The following is a 24,716-nucleotide window of genomic DNA, read 5'->3' as shown; positions in this document are numbered from 1 at the left end:
TGTTTGTAAGACTTTTTGAGGAATTAATCCAGTGTTTGATCCTACTGTAGTTCAGTAGTAGAACTTCTCGTCCCACTGATGCAACGTGAGCGCAAGCATAAATTATGCTAATGTTGCTCATTTGGAGACACACATACAGTGGAAACATAGAACCGAGCAGAACCCCCTTCGCCCCCGAGAGGACTCATTAATGGAAAAGCGGCACACGAGACGACAACGACAATGTCGACAACGTGGAGTGTAATTCATCATGGCACGTGTGACCCCTCGCCGCTGCCGCCGCCGGGCCTTGTCACCGCACCCTTCCTCCACTCAAACAATCCTGATACCCGCCACCCTGCCGAGCGCTAGCGCCGCAGGATGTCCGTCCCCTCACCGCGCTCTTTGTTTAGCGCCTTACGCTGGCTGGAAAACAAGTCGTAAACATACCAGTACAGTAAGCAGCTCAGCTAGCAGAAATCAAACGTGGCACATCCTATATGTTGACCCCGACCTTCGTTGCAGGCACTTACGGTATAGCAACGCATAGCACGAAAGCCCACGGCCCAAATATACAGCTGATCATACCACTTGTCAGGAATAAGTAAAAAAGAGCATCGGGCTACAGCCCCATGCAGTGCTTTGATGCAAGCTATTGACCCTTTTGAAGAGGACTTTCAAAACTAAATTTACCGTGACATTTTAATGAAGTAGTCGGTGCTTTCTTTGGTATAGTTTTCAGTTTTAGTTTGCCTGGCTGGCTGTTTGAGCAGCGAATTAACTTGATAACAGACTTACTGGCTAGCTTACTGACTAATGAACGGACTAACTGAATGGTTATATAACTGACTGCCAAATCAGCTATCCATCCCACTTTGGTGCCTAACTGACAAAGTCACGAGAAGAGAGTTTCGATCGATTAATTGCCCTGAAAATGAAATGACCTGAATGATTATGAATATTCATACGCAGACTGACCTACTCATTCCGACCAACCGACTGAATATCTGACCAGCTAGCGGACTGGTTGAATGACAAGCAACTGACTAAAAGGGTTTGATAAGTAAAGTAGATGCACATGATTTTATTTACCTGGCCACATAAAGTGATTTTAGGGGCTGGATATAGTCCCCTGGCCTCAGATTTAAAATCTGTGGTGCCTGCATTGAAAATTAGTGTCACCTATTTGTTTCGAATACCTGCTTCCGATTGAGGGTCAGTTGGGGGAATTCTCGAAAAAGAGCTTGAAAGTATACAGGGTTGATTTTTACTAACTTTGGGCTGGTTACTTTCACGGTGGTCTGCATTGTTTTTACAGTACAAAATATGATGAGGACGTGTAGGGTCCATGACATGGCTGTGTTCCACATGCCATCTTCCATTGACCACAGCGGCGTGATTGCAGGGTTCATCGGCAGGCTAAGGCTGTAAGACTGACCTACATTTCGTACACTCTCTCTCTCACACACAGGCAGAAAATCCTCGCTTCAACATCTGGAGTCATGCCAGGATACCCAAAAATTCCCAAATGCAACCCGAGAGCGAGCACGGGAAGGCTTTGTAGGAACTCAACAAAAGAGACGGAGACTAAAATCAGTATTTGCGCCCCCATGAACTATATTGCGGAAAAAAATAGAATATAATAAAATATTGATAAAATATAAATGATTATATATTTATATACATTATATTATATATATATAATTATTTTATATTAGAAAATAGTCTAAATATAAAAATATAATTGTACTGAAGAAGAAAACCTGTTCCCCTCGATTGTCCATCTTCCATCGAGTGAGTGGTGCTGGTCCACATTCACACTTTATTGGCACTCATTGACCTTGTCAGCCTTCCCTCACCTGTGTGTGTGTGTGTGGGGGGGGGGGGGGGGGTCCACAGCATAGCGTGTGTACTCCTAATACATCTGTCAATCAAGTCCACCTTCGCACATCCACCGTCCATCATGGCAACAAAAAGGCAATTTTTGTCTTTGAAAATAAGAATTCAAGACTTGATCTCCCCCAAGTTCATAGGGGGGAAGCAAATGCAGCTTTGGCAGACAGTGTGAAAACGGCCTATTAATTGCATCGCAAGCAGAGCAAACACTCATAACCTGCTCGAGTCCCATCCCTAGCGTCCTCTATGAAAAGAAGTGGTCTCTTGTCAACGGCGGAGTCTCCAGCATGGAAATTGAAGGCATTAACCTTAAGTGGTGCTTGACTCCACAGTGCTCTCACTCGATGCCGCTCACGTATAAGATACACACCACATTTCTCCTTAGAAAGGAATGGCAGAGAAAACAAAGCAAAGGAATCAAAAACAGCAGTCGACCTCGTGTCATTTTATAAGATTACCAGGAAAATGTTCTATAATGAGTCTGTGATTATAAGACTTTGTACCATTTCAGTGTAATTTTATAATTATGTGAAAATTTGGGAATTTATATTCAGAGTTTAGAAGTCTGCTGACAATTTTTACATTTTTCAAGCAGCTCTTTTTTTGGACGCGATTAAGATTCCCCAGGTGGGAATCTGCATAGTTATTAGCTTTGCCTTTGTACAGATGACGAATCACCCTTCAATTTCATTCGCAAACGTATTTCCGTCCGTTGCCTTCAGTCTCCGTGGCTTCGTGTGTCAAAATCGGCTTGTCAAAGAACAGGTTAAAATGCCAGTGCTGGGCAAATTGCGCCTTTGAAGCTCGGCTTGAACATTTGGGAAGAGGAGAAGCCATACGTCTTATTTCGTGTGTAGTTCAAAGTCAGCCTTTCTGTAATCTGTAGTGGATTTGTGCTTCCCTGCACAAACTGGTGTCATATTTTTTTTTTGACATTACGTGCAAAAAATTTGATTATCCCAAAAAAGGCGGTATCTTCTAACTTATAATGTAATCATTGTCTTAACACTACGATTGAAAAGTACTTATATTACGAGAGAAATGGTAAAAAATACAGTTATAACAAGAAAATTGGGCATAAAGTCCCAGATGTACTCTCCAGCATATTGCGGATAAGTCTTCCCAGAAAAGCACAAGCTGTTAGGGCTGCAAAGAGGCCAACATTTTCTTTATGCTCTGCTAGAATGCGTCTCCAGAGGAGCTGAGGGAAGAACTTCACCATTCCATTGATGTTTATGATTGACATGGAGGATGCCACTAGTTATCTTTTGCACTCCTTTGTGGTGTGTGTGTGCACTTGGGTGTGTAGAATGTAATGTGTATATTGGCGACATTTCTGCTAGCTTCCCTGTGTGAAAGGTGCTATGCTTTGTGTTGTTCCCCATGCGGGCCACCTCATTTGTGGATGATGACGTTATATTTTTTGTGGAAATTCGCTGTGGTAGTTCACAGAAAGCGAAAAAAAAGCACTGTACATGTGTAGTATTGATGTATATTTCATGAAAATTAGGATGCTCAAAATGGTGCAATTAGCATGTCAATAACTAGCGTTAGCACTGAGCCGCCTGACATTTTTTTCCAGACTTTAAAAGTGTTAAATTTACATCATCATGGGGTGTGAAGTGAGTTGTGCTGTCATGAGAAAACTAAACTTTGTGTTAAGAGTGAGAATCGTCAGGCTTTAATTGCTTTATTTTGTTAGCATTAGCTTTTCCACAGTCGCACTTGGTTCAACAAGACCTACAACCCAAAATATTCTTGACTTGTTGACATTTGAGAATCAGTACATTCACATAGCAGGCTTTGGAATTTTTATTTTATTTTTTTGCCTTTGGGAAGCCTTGTCTTCATCATAGTCATATCCGATATAGATCTCCATCGAAATGTAGCCGATGCGTCACATCAGTCGTCTTTTGAGGCTTGTGACTCGTCCCGATGCTGGATTCATGTTATTGCGCTGGAAGTAAAAATGGTTATTATGGAGTGTGTTTTTTTTTTTTTCTTTTTTCCCTCTCCATGTCTTGTGGTGAATGCTTCACAGCAGGGCAGCCAGCTGCTGTTTTAATATTCTTACTATTCATATTTTTATTAATAGGAACACTATAAATAAGACATATTGTAAACAAAGTCAGTGATGAATGTTTCATTTGAATGCCGCTGACCTCAAAAAGCAACTGCAACTGATTGGCTCCAAATGGCGCTTTGGCACATTCTCTTATTTTCTCATTTACTCAAAAACTTTCTTCCCCCCCAAATTAACGCCAGAATGATTGTGCAAAATTCAGAAGCAGAAAATAAGCAGGCTTCCATATTCCGTTTCGCTCGCGGCATTCTTTTGATGCCAGCGTCTCATCAGTGACACTTTTAGCATCGCTAGCTTTTGAACGCTAATGTTAACTTTGAAAGAGACAAGCCTTGACGAACGATGAGAGGCAGGAATGTTTTAATAAAAACTAAAAACAAGTCACTAATATGGTGCTTTGTCTCTTTCATGCTCAGTAAACAACTACACTAAAATGAGAAAACGCTGATAAACACACCAGCAAAGCCTCACAATTACAAAATGTCAATCAATCAGTCGGCTGGGTCTGGAACGCATCCCCGCCCGCCGATAACGGTACAAGCAATTAAATCACTTTTACATGAAACGCACCTTTTAAAAGCTTCACTTTTTTAATGAATCCGTGTTGTGACAGTAATATGCCTCAGCGGCAAGCTCAGCTGCTGAATCAGCAAAGCCTCTCCACTTGACTGGTCGCTTACAGCTGGCGCACAAACATACGCATGGCGTCACACGTCGCCATATGGAGGTCGTGGCGTCCCGCCCGGTTTATTCGCACCAGTCTAAAAGCGTGTGCGGAAAAACGCTCGCTCGCTCACTGGCTCGCTCGCTCGTATCGATCGCCTACTCGTAATTATTGAGCGGGCCCTCGGAATGATGATGTCTTTGGGGAGGTCTGTCTCAAGATGGCCTCTTTAAAGGGGCATCATTCACAGTGCTCGCAGTACAAATTGACTTTTAGAGCCGGAGACAAAGTTCCCGAGACGGCCGCGTATGGATATCCTAGCAACAGTCACCCGGGGCCTTGCTAATCTGTGCCGTATACAGCCAATTAACAGGCAGGGGGGGGGTTGCAGCGTCAACGTTTCCACTTGACACCCTTCGCTATTAATCTCGGAGCCCAGCCCAGATGCTTTTATTGACAATTGCATTTTATCGGAAATTTCGCAAACAATTGAAGGACCCCCTAGAAATAGCCAAAATGACCCAAGGCGTCCTCACTTAGGGTCAATTAAGGAGAACGGAGCTTTCGGCTAGTGATTGACAACAGATGAGAAAAACCTCATCAAGGCTTCCTTCTGCACTTTGACAGTTCCTCACCCCTCCCCGAGTGGAAAGCAGAGCGTAACATCTCCCGCTTGCACTTTGTTTATCATCCCCCCCATGAATCATTCACAGCTTTTCTTCCTGCTTGCTTCACTGACACCAAGATGATGGCGTGTCACTTTTTGTTTAATGTACTCGCAAAATCCCGTTGGAGAATTTACAGCTGCGAGGATGCCTGCCATGACTTTGGTCCCCATGTAAGCATAATTGAGTTTATCCCCTGAAAGCCAATGCTGGGAAGTAAATACTCGATTGCTATTACGTAAAAGTGCCTTTGGACAATCAGCACTGTAATATAAAGCCATAAAAGAAGTCAATAAACTTCCCACTGATTTGAATTCGGAAATCAAATCTGTCAGTACTGACTTTTTTGAGCTCTCATTTTTCATTGCATTAGATGTGAGTGAGTCATGCAAGGGATATTTTTAGAAATGCTACTGTAAAGGTATGAAAATTATATTGCTTGCTGCTCCTAATCTAGTTTAGCGTACGACCCTGAATGGACACAACTCGAAATTTTCACTCGTACGCTGTAAAATACAATTTAAAAAAAAAAATCACTTTCCTCTTTCGATTAGCATCTGACTGACCTGTTGCGACAAGCGTGGCCCAATTGTCTGTATGGCAAAATCCGTCGTTCTTCTTAGTTGACGCGTGGGGTTTTTTTTGGGTGGGGGGTGGCACAAATCAGCACGAGTGAGAAAGCAAGCAGCATCCCGTGGGAGGAGCAGCGAGCTGTCATTTGTCAGATCTATTCTCGGCAAGCGGCAGCCGGACCAGCTCGCGGCCGCCGCTGACAGCTTTAATAGTAATCAATCATCTGTCCCTCAACGCGGCCGCCATTTGATAAGGGCGACGGCAAGGGAAATAAGGCGAAGCTGTTATTTGATGCTATCCCAGAATTGTTTTTACCTCCTCTGTGGATTAAATGGAATTATTCGAAATGTAAATATTCAAATGCAGGCGGTGGGAATAATAAAAAAAAAATCCGATCAACAACTATCGTCAAAATATATTTACAAACAAATCTCTAAATTCACTTTCTGGATATTTATGAGTATCACCATTTGCAAAGTGTTGTTTTGGCACTGTTGTCTTGTTAAAGGCCAAGCAAGAAGAACACAGAAGCAGTATGACACATCATTAGTCGGATACGCCACTGATCTATGTATAATATATTATATTCTGGAATATATGTGTGCAATATACCACCTGAGCGTGTCCTCGATGACCTTTACCTCCCGTGTCCGCCCCCGACAACATCTTGTGCAATTATAGCCGGACACGCTAACAAGAGCTAACAAGAGCTCCCAAGTGACGCTGTCAGTGTGGCCGCTGCCATGCCAGCAAAAATGTCTCATTACTCTGCCAGGGATCTCCTCTACAAAGAAGGAAAAAGTCATTAGGAAGGAATAAGTCAGAGGAATGAGCAGCTACCTCCACCTGCTCCTCGCTCTCCCCCCATGAATAAATGACACTGTGGTACTTTAGGTTCTCTCAACTCTCTCGCTCGCTGTGCTTTAGTCTTCACAAATCAAGTGTGAGATGATTGGGGATGTGTTTGAATTCCAGCTAATGAGGCGGACTATATTACTCACAGACGATTTAACTCGTCAGGAATTCAAGTCCAATTTTTCAGATCTCGTGGCCCAGTTTAGCAAATGTGTGTCACGGATTTCGTTTGAAGTGAGCCTTAAAAGTCATTTGTGTAGAAAAATCGAAATTGGAGTAAATTGGATCTGGTGGTATTGTGAATTGGATGCGTCGTATTGTAATCTGAATGAATCGTGGTGAGTCGTATTGAATCATAATTGGAGCGAATCGCGTATCGTATCTGAGTTGAATCATGAATGGAATAATAACTGAAACGAATCGTATTGCCGTGGACAGTAATTGGATTCATTTTTACGTACGTCGAGAAATTCTAGCTTTTCCGTTGTCGTCGAAACTCGACAATAGCTAACATCAAAGAAGAACTCAAGCTGTTTTGCTTGTTTTGCAATTTAAAAATCGCAAATGCAAATTAATTAAAAACCAACTCCTGAAAACATCCAAAGGTTCCGCCTCATTATTCGCTCGTTTCATCCTCACCTTCCACGTGGAAACGAAGCAAAGTGTGAAGTTTGCTGACAGAAGGATGTCAGTGTGCGTTTGTGTGTGTGTGTCTGTGTGCGTTTGTGTGTATGCTCACGCTTGGCACCAAGACTCACGTTCACAGCCAATACCTTCCACCTGCCAAATGATGACGGCCTCCCCTAAGGTCTCTAAAAATGGCTCCCTTAGCTTGTCGCAAGAGGCAGCAATAATGTCCAGGGCTCACGACTGCCACCAAATCGGACACGAATGCGACTTGTTTTTCAGAATACGAAGATAAGGATTTCATTCGGCGCAAGGGCCTACTTCGTAATACTCCCACCAACTCGCGTACTTTTCAAACGAATATCCTGGTGATAGCATAGCTCGTATTTATCCAGACGTTAGCAATTGAAGCTAACAATAGCATCACACGATTTTACATCATTTATTACCTCGGAGACGATATAGATTTGTAGACATTCGATTGGCACGATAACAGCGTAGCGCAATTTTCTCGATTTACACCACACTCCCTGGGCTAATTTTACTCCCATCATTCTCACCACTGCTGTGTCGTCACGCCTTTGAAAGCAAACATCACCGCAACCCCACCCCTCCTACCTTCCCCCTCCCTTTTATTGGATCGGGATGTAAAAGTGATGCATTGTGGGAGACGCTAATCTAATCCCGACGCCGAGGGCGGCGCATCCCGCCGCGTGATTGGACAATTTGTCTTAATAAAGCGACATCATCACCATCAATGCCGTGCTCCCTCTCGAGTCACGCACGTACACACACACATACACACACCGTTTTTTTTCATTCATAGATTGTGAAGAAAATCCTCACGGTTTAATCCCCAGAACACAAAAAAGATTAGCGGGTAACGACATGCACGGTGAGGGATATTGCTGTCAGGAAGGGATTTGGCGCTTTAGATGAAAATATGTAGACACAAACATTATAAGGGCTCTTAAACGCAGGCACATCGGGAAGCCGACAGTTACGTGTAACGGCTTGTCCAAAGAATATTTTTGACAATCAACATCTGGTCTCAGATGTCACTAATACGCAGCCGTGTCTTCCGCCCGACCATCGCAGGCCTTGGGGGAGGTCACGTTTGGGCTTGTCGGCTCATGTCGAGTCAAAGCAGACGTATAGATGACGTGACGCTGTCTCTCGAAATTTGGGGTTTTAAGAAGAATTGCCCATTACCTCGCCCAGGGAGGATCAAAGCTCCGTGATGGTTCATCGTTTTGGTTTGTCAGCAGAATTATGCCAAGACTACTGTTGTTGTTTTTTAACTGGTGGAGCAGGAAATGTAACAATAGTAACCAACTTTAAAATGGGATCAAAGAATATTCTTGAACAATTCCTTCTGTGAAGCTGTACATTTATAGTAAAAGCAGAAAGATTATGGTAATAGCAAAGTGCATCAATTGCATCCATGAATAAGATATAACAACAATGGCTTCAGTTAATCCTTACTGCGGATCGTCATCATCACAATAGAACAAATCCCAGCACAGGGGAAAGTTCACTTGTGCTTTTTCTAAATCCCTATTTCTACATTTTTCTCATTTATAGTGTTTTTCATGGATGCAAGCCCCCCCCCCTTCTCTGTCTGTCTTTAAAACTCATTTTAAAACATTTTATTTGTAGGCTTTGGGTTTAACGTGGCACTTAGCAATCTTTTTATTCATTTATGTTTTGTTTTTATGTTATTGATTTACTGTTTTAACTGGTTTTCTTTATAGATGTCGGATTTTTTTTCCTTAACATACATCACTTGGTATTTTTTTATTATTATTATTTTTCATGTTATTGATTTACTGTTTTAACTGGTTTTCTTCTTAGATGTCAGATTTTATTTTTAAACACAGCACTTTTTATGCAACGGTGTTTATTTTCAGCAATAGCAATAAATAATTTCAAGCCCATCTTGAGATGCAAATTTGAAAACCTAACCTCAAGTCTCATTCGTCTTCTTTACCATGATTAAGTTGGTGTCGTGTAGGTGCGGTTTAGTTGTAACTGGTTGTTTGTCTGTTGTCAGGTCCTTGGGGGAGGTGCATGGGCAGCGACTGCGGGCCGGGGGGCAGCCAGAGCCGGGCGGTTTGGTGCGCCCACGTGGAGGGCTGGACCACGCTGCACACCAACTGTGACCAGTCGCTGCGGCCATCCAACCAAAGAAACTGTTTTAGAGTGTGCGACTGGCACAAGGACTTGTACGACTGGCGTCTGGGTCCCTGGAACCCGTGCGTGTCCGTCTCCTCCAGAACCTCAGGGGCGCCGCGTCCCTTTATCTGCAGCGGGGGCGAGGAGGGGATCCAGACCCGAGAAGTGGACTGTACCCTCAAGTCGGACGACTCCCCTGCGGAGGACGCCATTTGCGAGTACTTTGAAACCAAACCCAGACTAGAGCAAGCCTGCCTGATCCCGTGTCCTCAGGACTGCATTGTTTCCGACTACTCCCCATGGACGTCCTGCTCAAAAACCTGCGGGACGGGCCTCCGCAACCGGGTCCGAAGCGTCCTCGTCCCGCCCCTTTTCGGAGGCTCCATCTGTCCCAATTTGACCGAGTTCCAGTCTTGCAAACTGGGGCCCTGTGTAGGACCGGAGGGCATGTACAGCCTCAGGGTGGGCGCCTGGACACCTTGCGTCCTGCCCCAGACGCGGACGGCCCGCCAGGCCAAGCGACGCAAAGGGAAAGGCCAGGGAAGTGGAGGAGCCAAAGACCTTGAAACAAAGGAGCTGATCCAGAAGAAACGCATCAGGAACCGGTTGAACCGGCAGGAGAGTTCCTCCTGGGACGTACAGGTGGGATACCAGACGCGAGATGTCAACTGCGTTCACAGGAACAGCAGCTCAGTTCCACGCAAGTGAGTTTTCACGTTTCACTTTTACGCCTAATTTCGCTCTAAGTAACTCATTAGAACGAGAAGATAAGAATTATCAAGAGTTATTTAGTTTGAGAATAATTAGTTTGAGATGTGAGCCTACGATGTTGGATTTACACGAAGATGTCACGCAGAGTTGAGCGCCGCTCGATGCGAGTAAGTCGTGAAAGGTGGTCACGGATGATGATAAGGAGCTCTTTCTGTTTCGTCTTCCTTCTCCATGAAAATTCCACAGTGTCTGCTACAGTTTTCCAGCACTGTTTTCCACTGCTCTTTAATCTCCAGGAAAGCTTTGCGGGCGAGCCTCCCCGCTCGTCAGCCTTTGTTCCCGGCATCCCGGTGGTGGAGGATGCGATATGATGTATTATGCACTAAACGTGTTCATTCATGTTTCTCCATGGTGACGCCCAGCAAAAGTTCCAAAGAACAAGCGGTTGTGCCCCCCCCCCCCTCCCCTCCATGAATATTCATCCATCCTCTGCCGGCCGTGTTGATTCCCTCACGTTGATATATTCACACTTGTTTTTCCACAACTTTGGCAAAAAAAAAAAAAAAAGTGAAGAAAACTTGCCACTAGCGACACATGAGGACGACACCATTATGTCTGACATGTGCAGGGAACCGCTACGCCATGTTGTAAATTATAAATATATATATTTATATCCATACCAGCAGCGTGCTAGCATCCACCACATGGTGACTAGCAAGCCTCATTAGCATTGACTGCGACGCGGCGTGTGGAACATCATTTGAGGGTCTAAACTGCATTTAGCAAAGCCCCCCCCAAACACACCCCGCCTCCTTCCCTTACCCCAGGGTGCACGAAGAGTCATTAGAAATGTTGGAAACTAAAGCCGACGACTTCTCAGCTTTTCTCCCCCCCACCCCGAAGGCCGCGTAGCTGACGAGCTATTAGCTCTAATTCCGCCGCTGCTTCATTTGGAAAGCTCTCATTTGGGTAACTCACCTCGGGCGCAACTCACTTTATTTTAAAAAACACCTGCATGTGTGTGTGTGTGCATGTGTGTGTGTGCCAGGGAAACGAACGCTACAATGCCGCAAGGTTGCGGCACGATGTTTTGCTACAATGTTAGACGACGATGGTGATTCGCTACCGTGTTTTGGAACGATCTCTTCTCGACGTTTCACCTCGAGCACACCACACACATTTAGACGCCGCGTGTGTGTGTGTGGGTGTGTGGCACACATTGTCAGTCGACAATGTTTTGACTGAACAGTCACACTGGTGATCGAGGCGAGCTCTCGCTATTGTGCTAAAATATGAATGTGTTAAACATTTTTTTTAGCTCTCTTAAAACGGCGACTTGCGACATTTCCTGCGTGCTTCATTAACTCTTGAAATGAAATCTGAGCGTTCATTCCATGCCAAGCCGGAGGAGGGAATTAAGTACCCTGATGATGATGATGCATTACAATCTTTGCGCTACATGTTATGATGTCACAATGCAGCCAAAGTGCGTTATTCTTCCGCGTGTCCGCAGCTTGTGCACACCGAGGGAAGCGCCTCTCATCATCCAGTCGTGCGTGCTGCCCAGAGACTGCCAAGTGGGCGACTGGAGCGACTGGTCGCCCTGCTCCAAGACCTGCTCGGACTCCAAGCTGCCCGGTGGCTGGCGAGAGCGCCGCAGACAAGTGCTGCAATTCCCCACCGGCGAAGGGACCGAGTGCCCCACGCTAAGCGAGCGCGAGCCCTGCGAGCCTCAGGGGGATGCTGTGATGCCTTGTGCCATGTGAGTGGACAGATCCACTTGTAATTCCAACTGACTTCAGATCAGATCTTAACATGAGATATAGTTTGACTTGAATTTGACTCAAATGTGACCTCAGAGCGAATATTCGTGACATAGTGCCTGACTCGCCTTGTCACGCCTCCCAGCTATGCCTGGAGGACCACCGAGTGGTCCGATTGCCGGGTGGACTTGCTACTGGGCCAGCAGGACCGTCGCCGCGCCAACCTGACCGGACTCTGCGGTGGGGGTCTACAGACCAGAGAGATCTACTGCGTCCAAGCCAACGCCGAGCTCCTCAAGTACGTCAGCGACTTCCAAGAGAAAGACAAAGGTAAAACATACTGAAACCGACCAGGTTTTTTTGGGGGGGGGGGAATTCTGTTGCTAACTAAAACAGCAGCACCTACAGAGTCAAGTTGTCATAAGGGAAGAGCATATGATAGGTTTATTGATCGTAACACAGAAAATATTGTGACGTTTGTGTATCCAAAGGCGTCGCACACAATTACAAGCTTGAAATAAATGTGTTGGGTTGCATTTAAACACACACCCACGCACACACACACACACACGCCTCGAGTGGTTATCTGTGAGGAGCAGGAGCTCTCCCTCCACTTAGGGGTGTTGGTGAGCGGGCAGGAGATTTTATAATCTCCCAGCGAGTCAGTGAGGTCCACCGTCTCTAAATCCAAATCCATGCAGCATATGCAAAACTGACCTCAGATGAGATCTCGGTGACATTGTGTCCGACAAATTCAGTGTTAGGATTTGCCTGAGCGCAAATCGCTTCTTAGTGCTTTACCTGACCTGCATGAAACTCACCCTAATGAAGGAATTCCTTCATAGACCACCTCTTTGATACCCCCACCATACTTGTGTGCTGTCCCATGTATGTATGGCTAATAGCTAACGGCTAGCAGCTTGTGTCGTTAGCCTAGCTCGTAGTTAATTAGCGCTATTTGTCCTCCCTGTTATTGCAGCGGGTCAAACCCAAAGACAACAGAAGCCTAGTGTACCCCCACTCATTTCTGTCTCCTTTCACATCACAGGTAGGTCGTCTCCCTCAAATATTTCTCTCAATCCTCCTCTTCCTCCTTTAGCCACTTCCCTCTTTACTCCTCTTGGCAGAAAAGCAATGTTTTTATTGCTTTGGGCTAAGCACGGAAAAAAAACCCCATTGCTTTTTCACGTGACTTTTTCAAGCCAATCATCAAATCGCCTTTCCCCATTTAAATGAATGGAAATGTTGTTAATCTGTTCCAGCTTTCCGCAAAAAAATCCAATAAAAAATTCATGTATTGTGCTAAATATTGATTGTGATGTTTTTGGCACAGGCGAGTACTATTATATTGCTTTCTTCTCGCGTATTGATGTTTTTTAATAATTGCTTAACGTGATTGCGGCGGTTTTAACCATTGGATTAAGTCGGGTTAAGACTTTACTGAAGGCCCACGCACCAAACGCACCGCCCACCGCCGGCTAAAACCGTATGCAAATGAGTCTTCAGATCTGTCCGTCAACACAGGAAGAAACAAAGAGGGCACTCGTTAGGTGTATTTTCCTAACGAGGCGTGGATTAACGGGGGCTCCGCGAGCCGTCGTTTAACATGCGCGCGTGTGTGTGTGTGCGTGTTTACCAGTGGAATTATTTATAAGCGCTATTGGCCTCTTTGCATTTCAAAAGCCCCCACTTGACTTCTGCGCTGAGGATTTGTGATTCAGCTCTTGTGATTTTTAAGCTTCTGCACGTCTTGCCGGCACACGAGTTGTAGTTTTCTGTATTTTTTTTTTTTTGTGGGTGGTAATATTAATCGCTCGACGTGAGAGCAAAATGGAGACGGGCATTTTTAACAACAGTACAATTTAAAGTCCATCAAAATCTGTTTCTTCGCTTCTTCCTTGTACTCCTTTTACACCTTCTCTTTTTCCATTCTTCCTTCTAATCAAAATTTCCCTTCTTCAGGCTCCCACTCTTACTCTTAATTCTCTCGTTTTCTCAAAATAAAGTGACACGAAAGACTAAATACAAAATACAGGTCTAAACAGGATAGCACAATTTTCAGTTTTATTTTAATGCAATTATAAATGAATGACACACACACATCTGTCTAAGTGATTTGATTAAACCCCCACAGCAGCTCGTCCGGTGGAAAACAGTCTGTGTGGCGGTTCCGTTCCCGATCGCTCACAACTGTGCCAGTTGAGCTGTCCTGTAGAATGCCAAGTGTCCCCCTGGGGTGCCTGGGGGCCGTGCACCTTTGAGTCCTGCGACGACCCGTCGGCTAAAAAAGGTAACACACCGGACATCCAGCTACGCTTGGTGAAGCAGCATGTGGCTACTCTAGCATAAGCTTGCGTACCACATTCCTTTTTTCTCGCAAGAAGACGTAGCCAGCAGGATCCTTGCTCGTAAAAGATTTATTGGTCACTTTTTACAGTGTGCTAAAAGCCTTCCGCACTTGACTTATGCTACTGTAATAAACTTTATTGAAAATTAACATGCAATCTTCATAACGCAGACGGACAACGGGAAAGCCTTATACAGCTAAAATGGTCTCGGAAAAAATCTCCAAGAATCCCACAAAAATGCAAATTTATGATGGAGCGTCATGGAATTTTAATCCTTCTCCAGCTTCGGAGTGCACTGAATAGTTGATGATGATAATGTTGGTAAAAGATGGATGAGAACCATACCATTACGGTCACACGTGTTCTCGTCTTCCCCCCCCCCCCGTGTCGCAGGGTTCAAACTCCGACGGCGCCGGATAACAAACGAGCCCACGGGCGGCCCCTCCAACTGCCCCCACCTGGTGGAGGCGCTACCCTGCGACCAGCCCAGCTGCTACGATTGGCAACTGGTGGGCCTGGAGCGATGCGTTCCCGTCGAGCAGAAGCCGTGCGGGCCCGGAACGCAGCTCGCTCGGGTCCGCTGCATCGACAGCAACGGTAAAATCTTTTTTCGGGACGTGTGAGTGACAGCTAATTGCTTCGGGAAAGTTTTTCTTCCACGACGCTGAACGAGCTCTAAAAAATGAGCGCGGCACTTCCTGTCATGAAAAAGTCTTCCTCGCTTTGATGATCTTTATGCATGACACAACAGTTTCCTCGACCGGCCGCCCCGCCGTAACGCTGACTCGTACCTCCTCCCTTCCACGAGCAATTAACTTTACTACTAAATCAAATCGTCCTCTAAGTGCATCTCGCTCCTTGTGACTTTCATCACTACATTTTTTTTTACGTTTTATATCGTTTGATGGCCATTTTGTTTTATTTCGTCTCGTGAAAGAATCACCACCACCGGTGGCATTCTCTTGCAAATGTTAGCACCCGTCACGTGAACCGATCGGTCCTTGATGCCTCCGGTACCGAGACAAACCGCAATGATTGAACTGCCCGCCTCCGATCCGGATGAAAATGGATTTTCTTATTCTTCTGATTTTTTTTCCCCCCCCAACACACCTTCCTCTGAGAGAGAAAAGGTCACGCGGGCAACAAGTGAAGGTTGTTCATTAAAAATAGAGACGGTCTCCTTGTCTTGCGGAGATTTTTCACTCTTGAGTGATACGCATCTGCATGAAATTTCCAAGGGCTAAAATTCTACATTCTCTTTGGTGTTTACGTCCAATCGAAGCCGCTCCCCCACTCCCTCCTTCGCGTATAATTCGGCGGAGGTGAGGCGTGCGGTCTACATGGCAGAAGCATAACGGACTCGCCAGAGTCCGTATAAATAAATAGATTTTCTCCCACTTCCTCATATGGTGGCTTCACAGATATGTCACGGTTATATCAGCTTTATTAATAATTCATAGGCTCCCCAGTGTAAATTCCACATGGATTTACCATTTTGATTTTATTCCATATGCGGGCGGTGCCACTCAAGTGGTGGCGGCTAAATCCATATGAAAAATGTAATCCGTAAACAAGGTCGAAATCAGATGTCGTGTCAATATGCTCCACTCTTGTGAAGTTCTTTGAATCACCACTGCTGGTCCGCTATAAGGAATCATTAACGCTAACGATGCTAAATATGCTAGCTAAACACTATTTTAATTTATTAAAAAATGTAAAATCATCTCATTGTAAGCAATAAATATGAAATGAAACACAGACAGAGATAAGCAATGCAAAAATATATTTGAAAACATTTTGGACAAAAATAGTATTTTTATTTTACTGCTCGGACCTGCCATGACAATGTCACGTTGGTGTTCAGGAAAGCCGGTGGACGAGAGCCTGTGCTCGTCCACGCCGCCTCCGGATCCCGTGGCCTGCCAGGTGCCTTGCTCCAGGGACTGCGTGCTGAGCGACTGGACGCCGTGGTCCACCTGCTCGCAGACCTGCTCCAGCAAGACCGTGGAGGGAAAGCAGATGAGGACGCGCTCCATTCTGGCTTACAACGCCGGTGAAGGTGAGTTGTAGAAAATTTCAGTTTCATTTTGGTTCATAATATCGCAAACCTTCTAGGACTCGGCTGTGACATCACTTTGTTTGTCCTCGCCGGTTACAAGTGTGTCTTGTGTGTCCTCACACGCAGTCACCGCCATGGTTGTGGCCTGGATCACAGTCATGGAGGGTAACGGAGGCAGACTAGTTTGAAACCTCTAGTTAGCTTGCTTAGCACGTTAGCACTTCCCCCAAATATGGTCGTGAGTTTGACAAATGTTTTGGTTCATAGAAGCCTGGATTTGTTTTTATAGTTTGTTACTGGATTAATTGACACTGTTTCTTTGCTCCAAGGTCTTTCACGGGTACCAAAATTTCCAGAGATTTTGGGTAAATTTTGCTCGAAATAGTTGTGGATGTCTTGGAATGGTTCTAGATTTGTGGACAGCGTGTGGGAGGGGAAGAACTATAGAAAAAAATGTTTCTCGTGATAAAGTAATCCCTCGTGATAAATGGGGCGGGGCTTCACGAGATAGCAGCCTGCTCCAGTCTGTCAAACTTAACTGTGTCTCGTCCCAAGGTGGCGCCATGTGCCCCAACATCAGCTCGCTGCAGGAGGTCCGCAACTGCAACGAGCACGCCTGCACCGTGTACCACTGGCAAACGGGTCCATGGGGGCCCTGCACCGAGGACCCCTCGTCCGCGTCCCTCAACGCCACCTCGGCGGGGGCGGGCTTTGAGACCTGCTCCAAGGGGCTCCAGACGAGAAAAGTCATGTGCGTGCGTGTCAACGTGGGACAGGTGCCCCCCAAAAAGTACGTTCGCTTTGCTTCTGCTCCAGTTAGACTCGAGTTAGACACTTACGGAAGGGGTTTTGAATTGGGGGGGGGCGAGCAGCGCTGTCTGGTAGGCAAATATGAAAATTGAAAAACACATTGTGCACATTAGTGCACCATTTAGATGACAAAACAAGCAAGACGGATGTGGTGCTTGAGAGACAGATGCTTCTAGTGAATCGGGGCTGAATAATTTGCAGGCGAGCGGAAAAAAACTAGTAAAAAAAAAAATTTTTTTCTAAACAAAGATGACAGACTTTGAGCTCTCCCGAGTGGTATCTCGCCTTCACAGCCACGCTTGGGTAAATAAAAATCAAATGCGCGCTTTCCAGGAAGCCTAATTAACTGCTGCCACTTGTCAGTGATGATAATGACAATAATTAAGCCGCATTGATACTTAAAGGCAATTTAATCAGCAGACAGATGCTGATAAATATTTCTGCTTTCGCTCCAAGGACTCAATGACTGCGCCAAAGAAGACTGAAAACAGAAAATCTGTCATTTAGGGACAAAAAATATGAAAATATGTACAGTACTTATTTTAGTATTCTTTCTTGCCTGTTGTCACTCTTTTGCTGTCAAGAAAGGGGAGCCATTTCGTTTCAAGCCTTGATTTTTTTTTTTAAGTGTGTCCCATCCACGGCTGTGCGCAGGTGTCCGGACGCTCCTCGGCCCAGCACGGTGCGTCCTTGTCAGCTGCCCTGCAGGAAAGATTGCATCATGACCCCTTTCAGCGATTGGACGTCCTGCCCTGATACCTGTGACGCAGGTAAATCGAGACAAACAAAACAAATGCTTTCAGTCCTCAAATTACTTTGCTCATGATGACTCATTCGTATAGCTGGAAAACAGGCAGCATTGATTTTTTTTTTTTTTTCTCTCTCCGTATGTTCCATTCCAGGACATTTTGCTTTCATTTGACGATGAGAGGCTTTGTGCGAGAGGGTCACTGAACTCTAGTCTTCAATTTTGACAAAAAATGTTTACGTAAAATTGTTTTTTTTAAACACATCCAATATGTTCATTTAAAATGTATCTTTTCATGAAAATATATATAGTATGTATACAGTACTGATTCATTAGCCAGCCAACGCCACGCACCGACACTCCCTTACGACTAATTAATTTGACAGATCGCCGACCTCTGAATGAACTTATTTTTCCTCGCCGCGTGTCAGCAAAGATGTCGTTGATGTTCCCGCGCTGTCCGAGGCAAAGAAGCTTTGGTTGAGGTCAGACAAACACTCGTTATCGCCCACGTCGACCATCTCACGGTGTCGATAACGTTTGCATTTTAATTGGACACCGCTCCGTCTTGGTCGATAAACGTGGGCACACCTGCCGATTTATGAAGTACCCCTGAATGTATATATTAAGAGATCGAGGATGTTCTGCTTTTGCAAAGAGGATGCGAATGTTTTGTCACGCTGTTTACTCGTGAAGCTAAATTTAGCTCATTAGTCGCCATTTTTATCCTGACACTTGTCTCGTTAGTTTTGCAGCTCCGAATCAGCTCTTCAGATTTTTCCCGAAGTTTGACATCCTTCTCATCACGTATCTCGTTTCCCCCAGCTGGTAACGCCGTGAAAACCAAACAATACAGAAAGCGTCTGGTCATCCAAGCGCCTTCCAACGGAGGTCAGGAATGCCCCGAAGTGCTGGAGGAGGAGCGAGAATGCCAGCCGCCGCAAACGTGTCCCGGCTTCAGGTAAACAACTTGAACTCACAGCGTGCTTGCAAATGTAGGTTATGGTGATTAAAGATGCAAATACGATTCGCACATCTTCTGGAAATAAACCTCAGCGTGTGTGTCTGTGTGAGTGTGGCTTATTAGAAGCATGGCACCTTGTTACGTGTGATGTTTGGGTGTAAACAAAAGCGAGGTGTGCAAAGGGACGTGTGTCAAGATGACTAATTAAGTTACAATCTCGCGGAGCGCGCCTTTGATTATTAGGCCTGCCTGATTTGGTTTGTTTTTGCGCGCTCGCTCCAGGATGCCGCTAATAAACACGGAGATGGCTTGTTTTTGATGGCCCCAAATCTTGTCACAAGGCATTTTCCCAATCTGTTCACCTCAGTACAGTTTCTATTTCCAGTGAATTGAATGCAAATAGAATTAGACTCTTGAGATATCACTGATGCAATTGGGAGGTTTTTTGGGGGGAGCTGTTGATTGCCCCTGGCAGGTGACTCAACTTCAAAGTCAACAAAAACAAAAGTATTTTTAAAACAATCCTTCATGCTCATGTACAATGAGAAACTCCATGAGGCACACTTAGCGGTTTTGTTACTAGTTCCTGGAAATGATTACCAACTGTTTGTGGAGCACTCAAAATGGCTCCGCAATCCACTTTTGGATCCCAATCCACCAGTTGAGAATCACCAATGATTGCTTCAAGCATTCTGGGCAGTACAAATGGTGCAGCAACACATGTAGACAGATTATGTAACACTATATTCTTTTTTCTCTGTCGCCAATGACCTTGACTATGCATGTTATGATGCCTTCCAGGTGGAAGTCCCACAAGTGGAGAAAGTGCCAGCTGGTTCCCTGGTTCCTCAGGCAGGACCGACCCGGCGCTCAGGAGAATTGCGGGCCAGGACTGCAAACGCGAGGTACATACGCTGAGATCTCGACGTTGAACGTCATCTTGTTTCTTTACAAGGCGTGATAATGGCTGGGTGGGGTGTGGAATCCTCCACGCCTTGCATAAAAATTCAATTTAAAGGGGTCACGCCCAATGATCAATTTCATTATGTTCTTGCCCCTGCTAGGAGTGCTTATATTATATATTGCACGGTCTGGATTTCATTAGTGTGACAAAAAAAAAAAAAGACTTTCACTCTCAAAATGGATGCAGCGGGAGAACCTCACATTGGCTCGTTCAAGGATAAATTGACTTTGAAGCTTACAAAAGCACGCACTTTATCTCAGCTTCGTATTTTGTTGATTTTCCAGGAAAATCCCGAGTTTGTGGAAGACTCGAAATTGTCTCTGACACTTTTACATTGATGACTTTACTTTTACATATTTGGTGTGAAAAATGATTCCTTATTTCTCATGTTTACAAAAAGCTATATAATCTACTGTACAAAAATGATTTACTCTTAATTCATTGGGGACTGTCCGAGCGTTCAGTGTGACTTAAAACATGGCCCGGCTGGTCAGTAAAGATTTTACCAGGGTGACAGTTTCATCGACGCTACGTTAAGTCGACCGGCACTTTGGAGGTTGCGCACTCGGTGAATCTTTGGAGTAATTTGGCAGCACAGCTACGTCGCTTCCCCCACATTGTTACCTTGAAACAGACAAGAGACAAAACTCTCCTGAGGCGAGCAGATAAAAGCTGACCTCCAAAACGTGCGCACACAGCCAACGGGCCTAAAGATTGATCTGTCAACGAAATATCCCCGCAACACGACTCGCCGCTTTTATTGAACGCAGCGCGCCACCGGAGGGCTTTTCTAACGGCCATCGCTCTGTTTTCATTAACTTTTAAGTCGCCCTTTGTGACCGCTGAGAGGCGTCCGGCGTCCAAAGGCTCTCTCGGGTACGCCGGCGTCCACTCGAGAAGGAGCCCCGCGGCCGTCGAGGCTTCCGATACTCTCGCTCACCTTGTCCTCTCTCCTCCAGAGTCCTCCGCCAGTCCTCGCCGTGTGGGCTGAGAACATGCGCCATAAATCAACTCACTTTGCATTCATTGAATTTGATCTGATTCTGGTCTCGCTAAAATATACCAAAAAGTAATCGATTATTTTTTCGGGGTGCATCCAGCCGTGTCGTGTCGGCAGCTAGACGGAACGCAGGTGGACGTGAGCGAGTGTCTGCAGCTGGGCCGCAGCATGCCCGCCCTGACCCAGCGCTGCCAGCTGCCCTGTCAGGACGACTGCCAGCTCAGCAACTGGTCCAAGTTCTCGTCCTGCTCGGCCGACTGCGTGGGGGTGCGCACCCGGAAGAGGGCCTTAATCGGTATGCCTCCTTTAACCGGTTAAGTCGTTAAGTCGTCAAACGTAAAACAGTTCCGCCTTGTGTGCACCCAAAAGGGAGAAGCAAGAAGAAGGACAAATGCAAGAACACGCAGATGTACCCTCTTAGCGAGACGCAGTACTGCCCGTGCGACAAGTACAACGCCCAGCCGGTGGGCAACTGGTCCGACTGCATCCTACCCGAGGGCGGCCGAGCCGAAAGCGCTTTGGGTCTCAAGGTGACTGGCGACGTCAAGGAGTGCGGACAGGGCTACCGATATCAGGCCATGGTCTGCTACGACCAAGACGGACGCTTGGTGGAGACGGCGAGATGCAACAGTCACGGTAAGACATCTGTTGTGTGTTTCTTGGATGATGTTTTTGTCTCTGGCACCTTTTGTTTTTCCCCACCAACGCATTTTGTTGCACACAAATTGAATCGGCGCCGACACACTTGCCGCGCTCGCAGTCTTAGATCTTGTATTTGTTGAAAGATTTGTTTCTATTTTGTTAGCACAACGTTACACGTCAGCTTTCTCAAGCATCAGCCTCCGATTATAATCTGTTTATATGCTTTTGAACAACTTCCTGGATTATTTTTTTTTCTCCCCCAGACGGCATCCATTTGTCGGCGCCGATGAAATTGTTTATAAAAACATAATACGTCATCGACAACTATATTTTCATGTTTACTTTGCCCGCTTATATTATTGAACACAAAACATTCGATCATGCAGTCACAAAGGATTTAGGGGTACCTAATTTTTGGACCGGGGCTGTATCTTATTGCTGCTACTGTCACGATAACTCAAGGTCGGAGAAAGGCTTAACGGAGGCGAAGGGCTTTTTTTGTTTGACAATTTAGCAGGCCTCCTATTTCCGCCGCGCTCCGTCGGCGTCCTTCCCGTCCGACTTGTCAGCTCTTATCTGGGATGGGGAATACTTCAAGCGGAGAATTCTGGAGACTGGTTGGGAAATTGCCACCAAAGTGAACGTGTCAGACATTTGAATCATATGAACGCAACAAAAACAGACGTTTATAAGACGTGGATTCGTTGAATATCTCAAAGTTTATTTTTTGTTCACATTGGGTTCACGGGTGACTGGTAAATTGTCTTTAATACCAAAAGATTCAATTTGCTGAGTAAGATGAACAACACAATCAGTTTGTTGACTTTTGTCGTGATCTTTTCGCTTGTGTTTTAGTCAGCTTTAGTCAGATTTTCAATACCCCGTTGTTTTTCCGCAGACCCGGCCGGCCGGGGGAGTACAATGTGTTGTTCCGCCTTCGATTAGCAAAATCGATAAGTTGATGAGGCAGCAAGTCCTGCTCTCAAGTATCACTTGATCTCTTTCACGTGAAAACATAAGCCCTGTTATTCTCGTGACCACTCCTTTTCAGGAAACAAAACCGTAACATTCTGAATTTTCATTCATAAAGATTTTTTTTTTATTTTATTAATTTTTTAATTAATTTATTTTAAACTACTTACATTTTTTTGTTGAATAAACACCCAGACTCTTTCGAGAAGCCCCCACATAAATTGAGTTTGAGACCCCTGACTCGCCCAAAAAAAAATAATAATAATAAAAAAGCAGAAAGGTGTACAAACAGCCAGAAAACTAACAATGTTACGAATAACGAAACAAATCAAAACCTTTTCACTCTGAGTGCCCGGTGGGAACAATGAAACCTTTATTCTGACATGCCTTTTGCCAGCACAGAGAACAAACAACCCTCCCGCCCCCAAAAAAAATCGCTATAATGCTTACATCAAAGTAAATCCCCAGCTTCAATGTGAATTTACCTCTTTCCGCCAAAGGTCATGTTTCTGCCTTTTCTTATCTTGGTACATTTGGTAAAGTATCTTAGGTGTCTCAAATGTTTTGCTTGTTTGTCTTTGTTAGATACCCAAGACCATTTTGACTCATTTAATAGCCCACCATTTTGTCTCAAAAACCAGAATTTCCATTTTGAACCCAAAAACCAAATTCACATTTTCATAACGGATCCTCGCAATAAAACGCAACGTATTCTCTCGTGGCGCTCTGCTGGCTGTCTTCTCCTACGCTCTTGAGTGGCGACGAGTCACCATGACGCAGAAGATTTAATGCGCCCAACAGGTGGTTGGCCCTGGAGATTCTATATACACGGTGTGGAGATGAGACACGTGATTTACAATAGCGCACAAACGCACGCTCCGCTGGGCTTGCCGTACTGTACATAAAAAGAGGCAGCGTAGATGTGGAAATGAAAATGAGGGCAGGATGCTCATGTTCAGGAAGTATATCAGCAGTCTCCACGGGGAGCTCATCTGCGGTACATCTCGGTGTTCCGCTCAAATGAGGATCTTCACGGGAAGTGGCATTCAAAGTCTGAGTTCAACGCATATGGTTAACCCCAGATTATCACCGGCGATACATCCCGGATCCACAAGGGCTTCCGGTGTTGCTACGACGCTTGGATGATTTCTCCGAGATTCATGTCGATTGTAGCAACGGCTGATTACGCAGCACAGCCTGAGCGACTTCATGACTCAGCCTTCGAATGAGCAGCCAACGCAGAGGCTCCAGCGCCCTAAAACAAACAAAAAAACATCAAGAGTAATGACTTTTGGGCTTTGTCTCGACAGGTTACATCGAGGAGGCGTGCATCATCCCCTGCCCGTCCGACTGCAAATTGAGCGAGTGGTCCAACTGGTCACGCTGCAGTAAATCGTGCGGCAGCGGCGTCAAAGTGCGCTCCAAGTGGCTTCGGGAGAAACCCTACAACGGGGGAAGACCCTGTCCCAAACTGGACCACGTCAACCAGGTGAGGGAATATTTGAGATTTGGTGAATTGAAACGTTTGCATTCAAAGTGTGGCTTTGGCACCATCTTGTGGCCATTTGGAGCTAAGGAATTATGTCGACGTGAGTTGAGGAGTTTCATTTTGACAAACCTTCAGTTATAAACATATTTTTCTATTTCAGTTTTAACATCCTATGTTAATTCAGTGTGGTATGACAACGAAGCCACACAAGAATTCTAATTTGCCTCTGTATTGTAACAACCCCCCCGAATGATTCCAAAAATAATGGCCTCACTCCCAGCGAGCGGTGGAGTGCTTTTTATGACAGTGTGACGACGCGAGCGGTGCAGAGAGAGCAGTTGATTATTAATGAGTTATCAGCTGAAGCTTGCTGCGGTTATTGCAGCTCCTGCACAATTTTTTTTTTTTGCTGAGCGGCGAGTGTGCTGAAAGTGTCCACCTTTCACACTCTTAATGTTAATAATGCTAATGTTAGCCTTAAAGGCCTACCGTGTGCGTGTGTGTGCGTGCGTGTGTTCTGATGATATTCCGTGCCTTATTAAATTAATGATGCTGTGTCCTCTTTATAAATATTTTGCTAATTAATTCTTGTGTCTCTTTTTAATCCTGCTCTACTGAATTTTTGAACGATGACAACTACTCCAGGCTCAGGTAATGAATTTTCCTCATCTTCTAATCGTGTTTATGAATAACGCCATGACAGTTTCAATTATTTTTATTTTTTTTAAT

General features: G+C 45.2%; 1 protein-coding gene across 2 annotated transcripts in view; it reads left to right on the top strand.

Annotated features, from left to right (window-relative positions):
• thsd7ab (thrombospondin, type I, domain containing 7Ab) overlaps positions 1 to 24,716 on the top strand; it is a 45,818-nt gene that overhangs the window by 9,254 nt on the left and 11,848 nt on the right. For both annotated transcript variants that reach the window (XR_015861011.1, XM_088387906.1), the window contains exons 2-15: positions 9,396 to 10,221; positions 11,742 to 11,990; positions 12,137 to 12,321; positions 12,971 to 13,039; positions 14,126 to 14,281; positions 14,733 to 14,936; positions 16,204 to 16,398; positions 16,954 to 17,188; positions 17,863 to 17,978; positions 18,782 to 18,917; positions 19,722 to 19,825; positions 20,985 to 21,179; positions 21,254 to 21,520; positions 23,809 to 23,988. Coding sequence is in view for 1 of the 2 variants with exons in the window: in XM_088387906.1 (XP_088244032.1) it covers positions 9,396 to 10,221; positions 11,742 to 11,990; positions 12,137 to 12,321; positions 12,971 to 13,039; positions 14,126 to 14,281; positions 14,733 to 14,936; positions 16,204 to 16,398; positions 16,954 to 17,188; positions 17,863 to 17,978; positions 18,782 to 18,917; positions 19,722 to 19,825; positions 20,985 to 21,179; positions 21,254 to 21,520; positions 23,809 to 23,988 (3,117 nt within the window). In the remaining variant the exon portion in view is untranslated. The remainder of the gene's footprint in view (positions 1 to 9,395; positions 10,222 to 11,741; positions 11,991 to 12,136; positions 12,322 to 12,970; positions 13,040 to 14,125; positions 14,282 to 14,732; positions 14,937 to 16,203; positions 16,399 to 16,953; positions 17,189 to 17,862; positions 17,979 to 18,781; positions 18,918 to 19,721; positions 19,826 to 20,984; positions 21,180 to 21,253; positions 21,521 to 23,808; positions 23,989 to 24,716) is intronic.

The sequence above is a fragment of the Syngnathus floridae genome, chromosome 10 (genome assembly GCF_059516105.1).
Source record: "Syngnathus floridae isolate MCC-2025c chromosome 10, RoL_Sflo_1.0, whole genome shotgun sequence".
Taxonomy (NCBI): domain Eukaryota; kingdom Metazoa; phylum Chordata; class Actinopteri; order Syngnathiformes; family Syngnathidae; genus Syngnathus; species Syngnathus floridae.
Note: the sequence above shows the minus strand (reverse complement) of the source record. Positions and strands in the feature narration are given on the sequence as shown.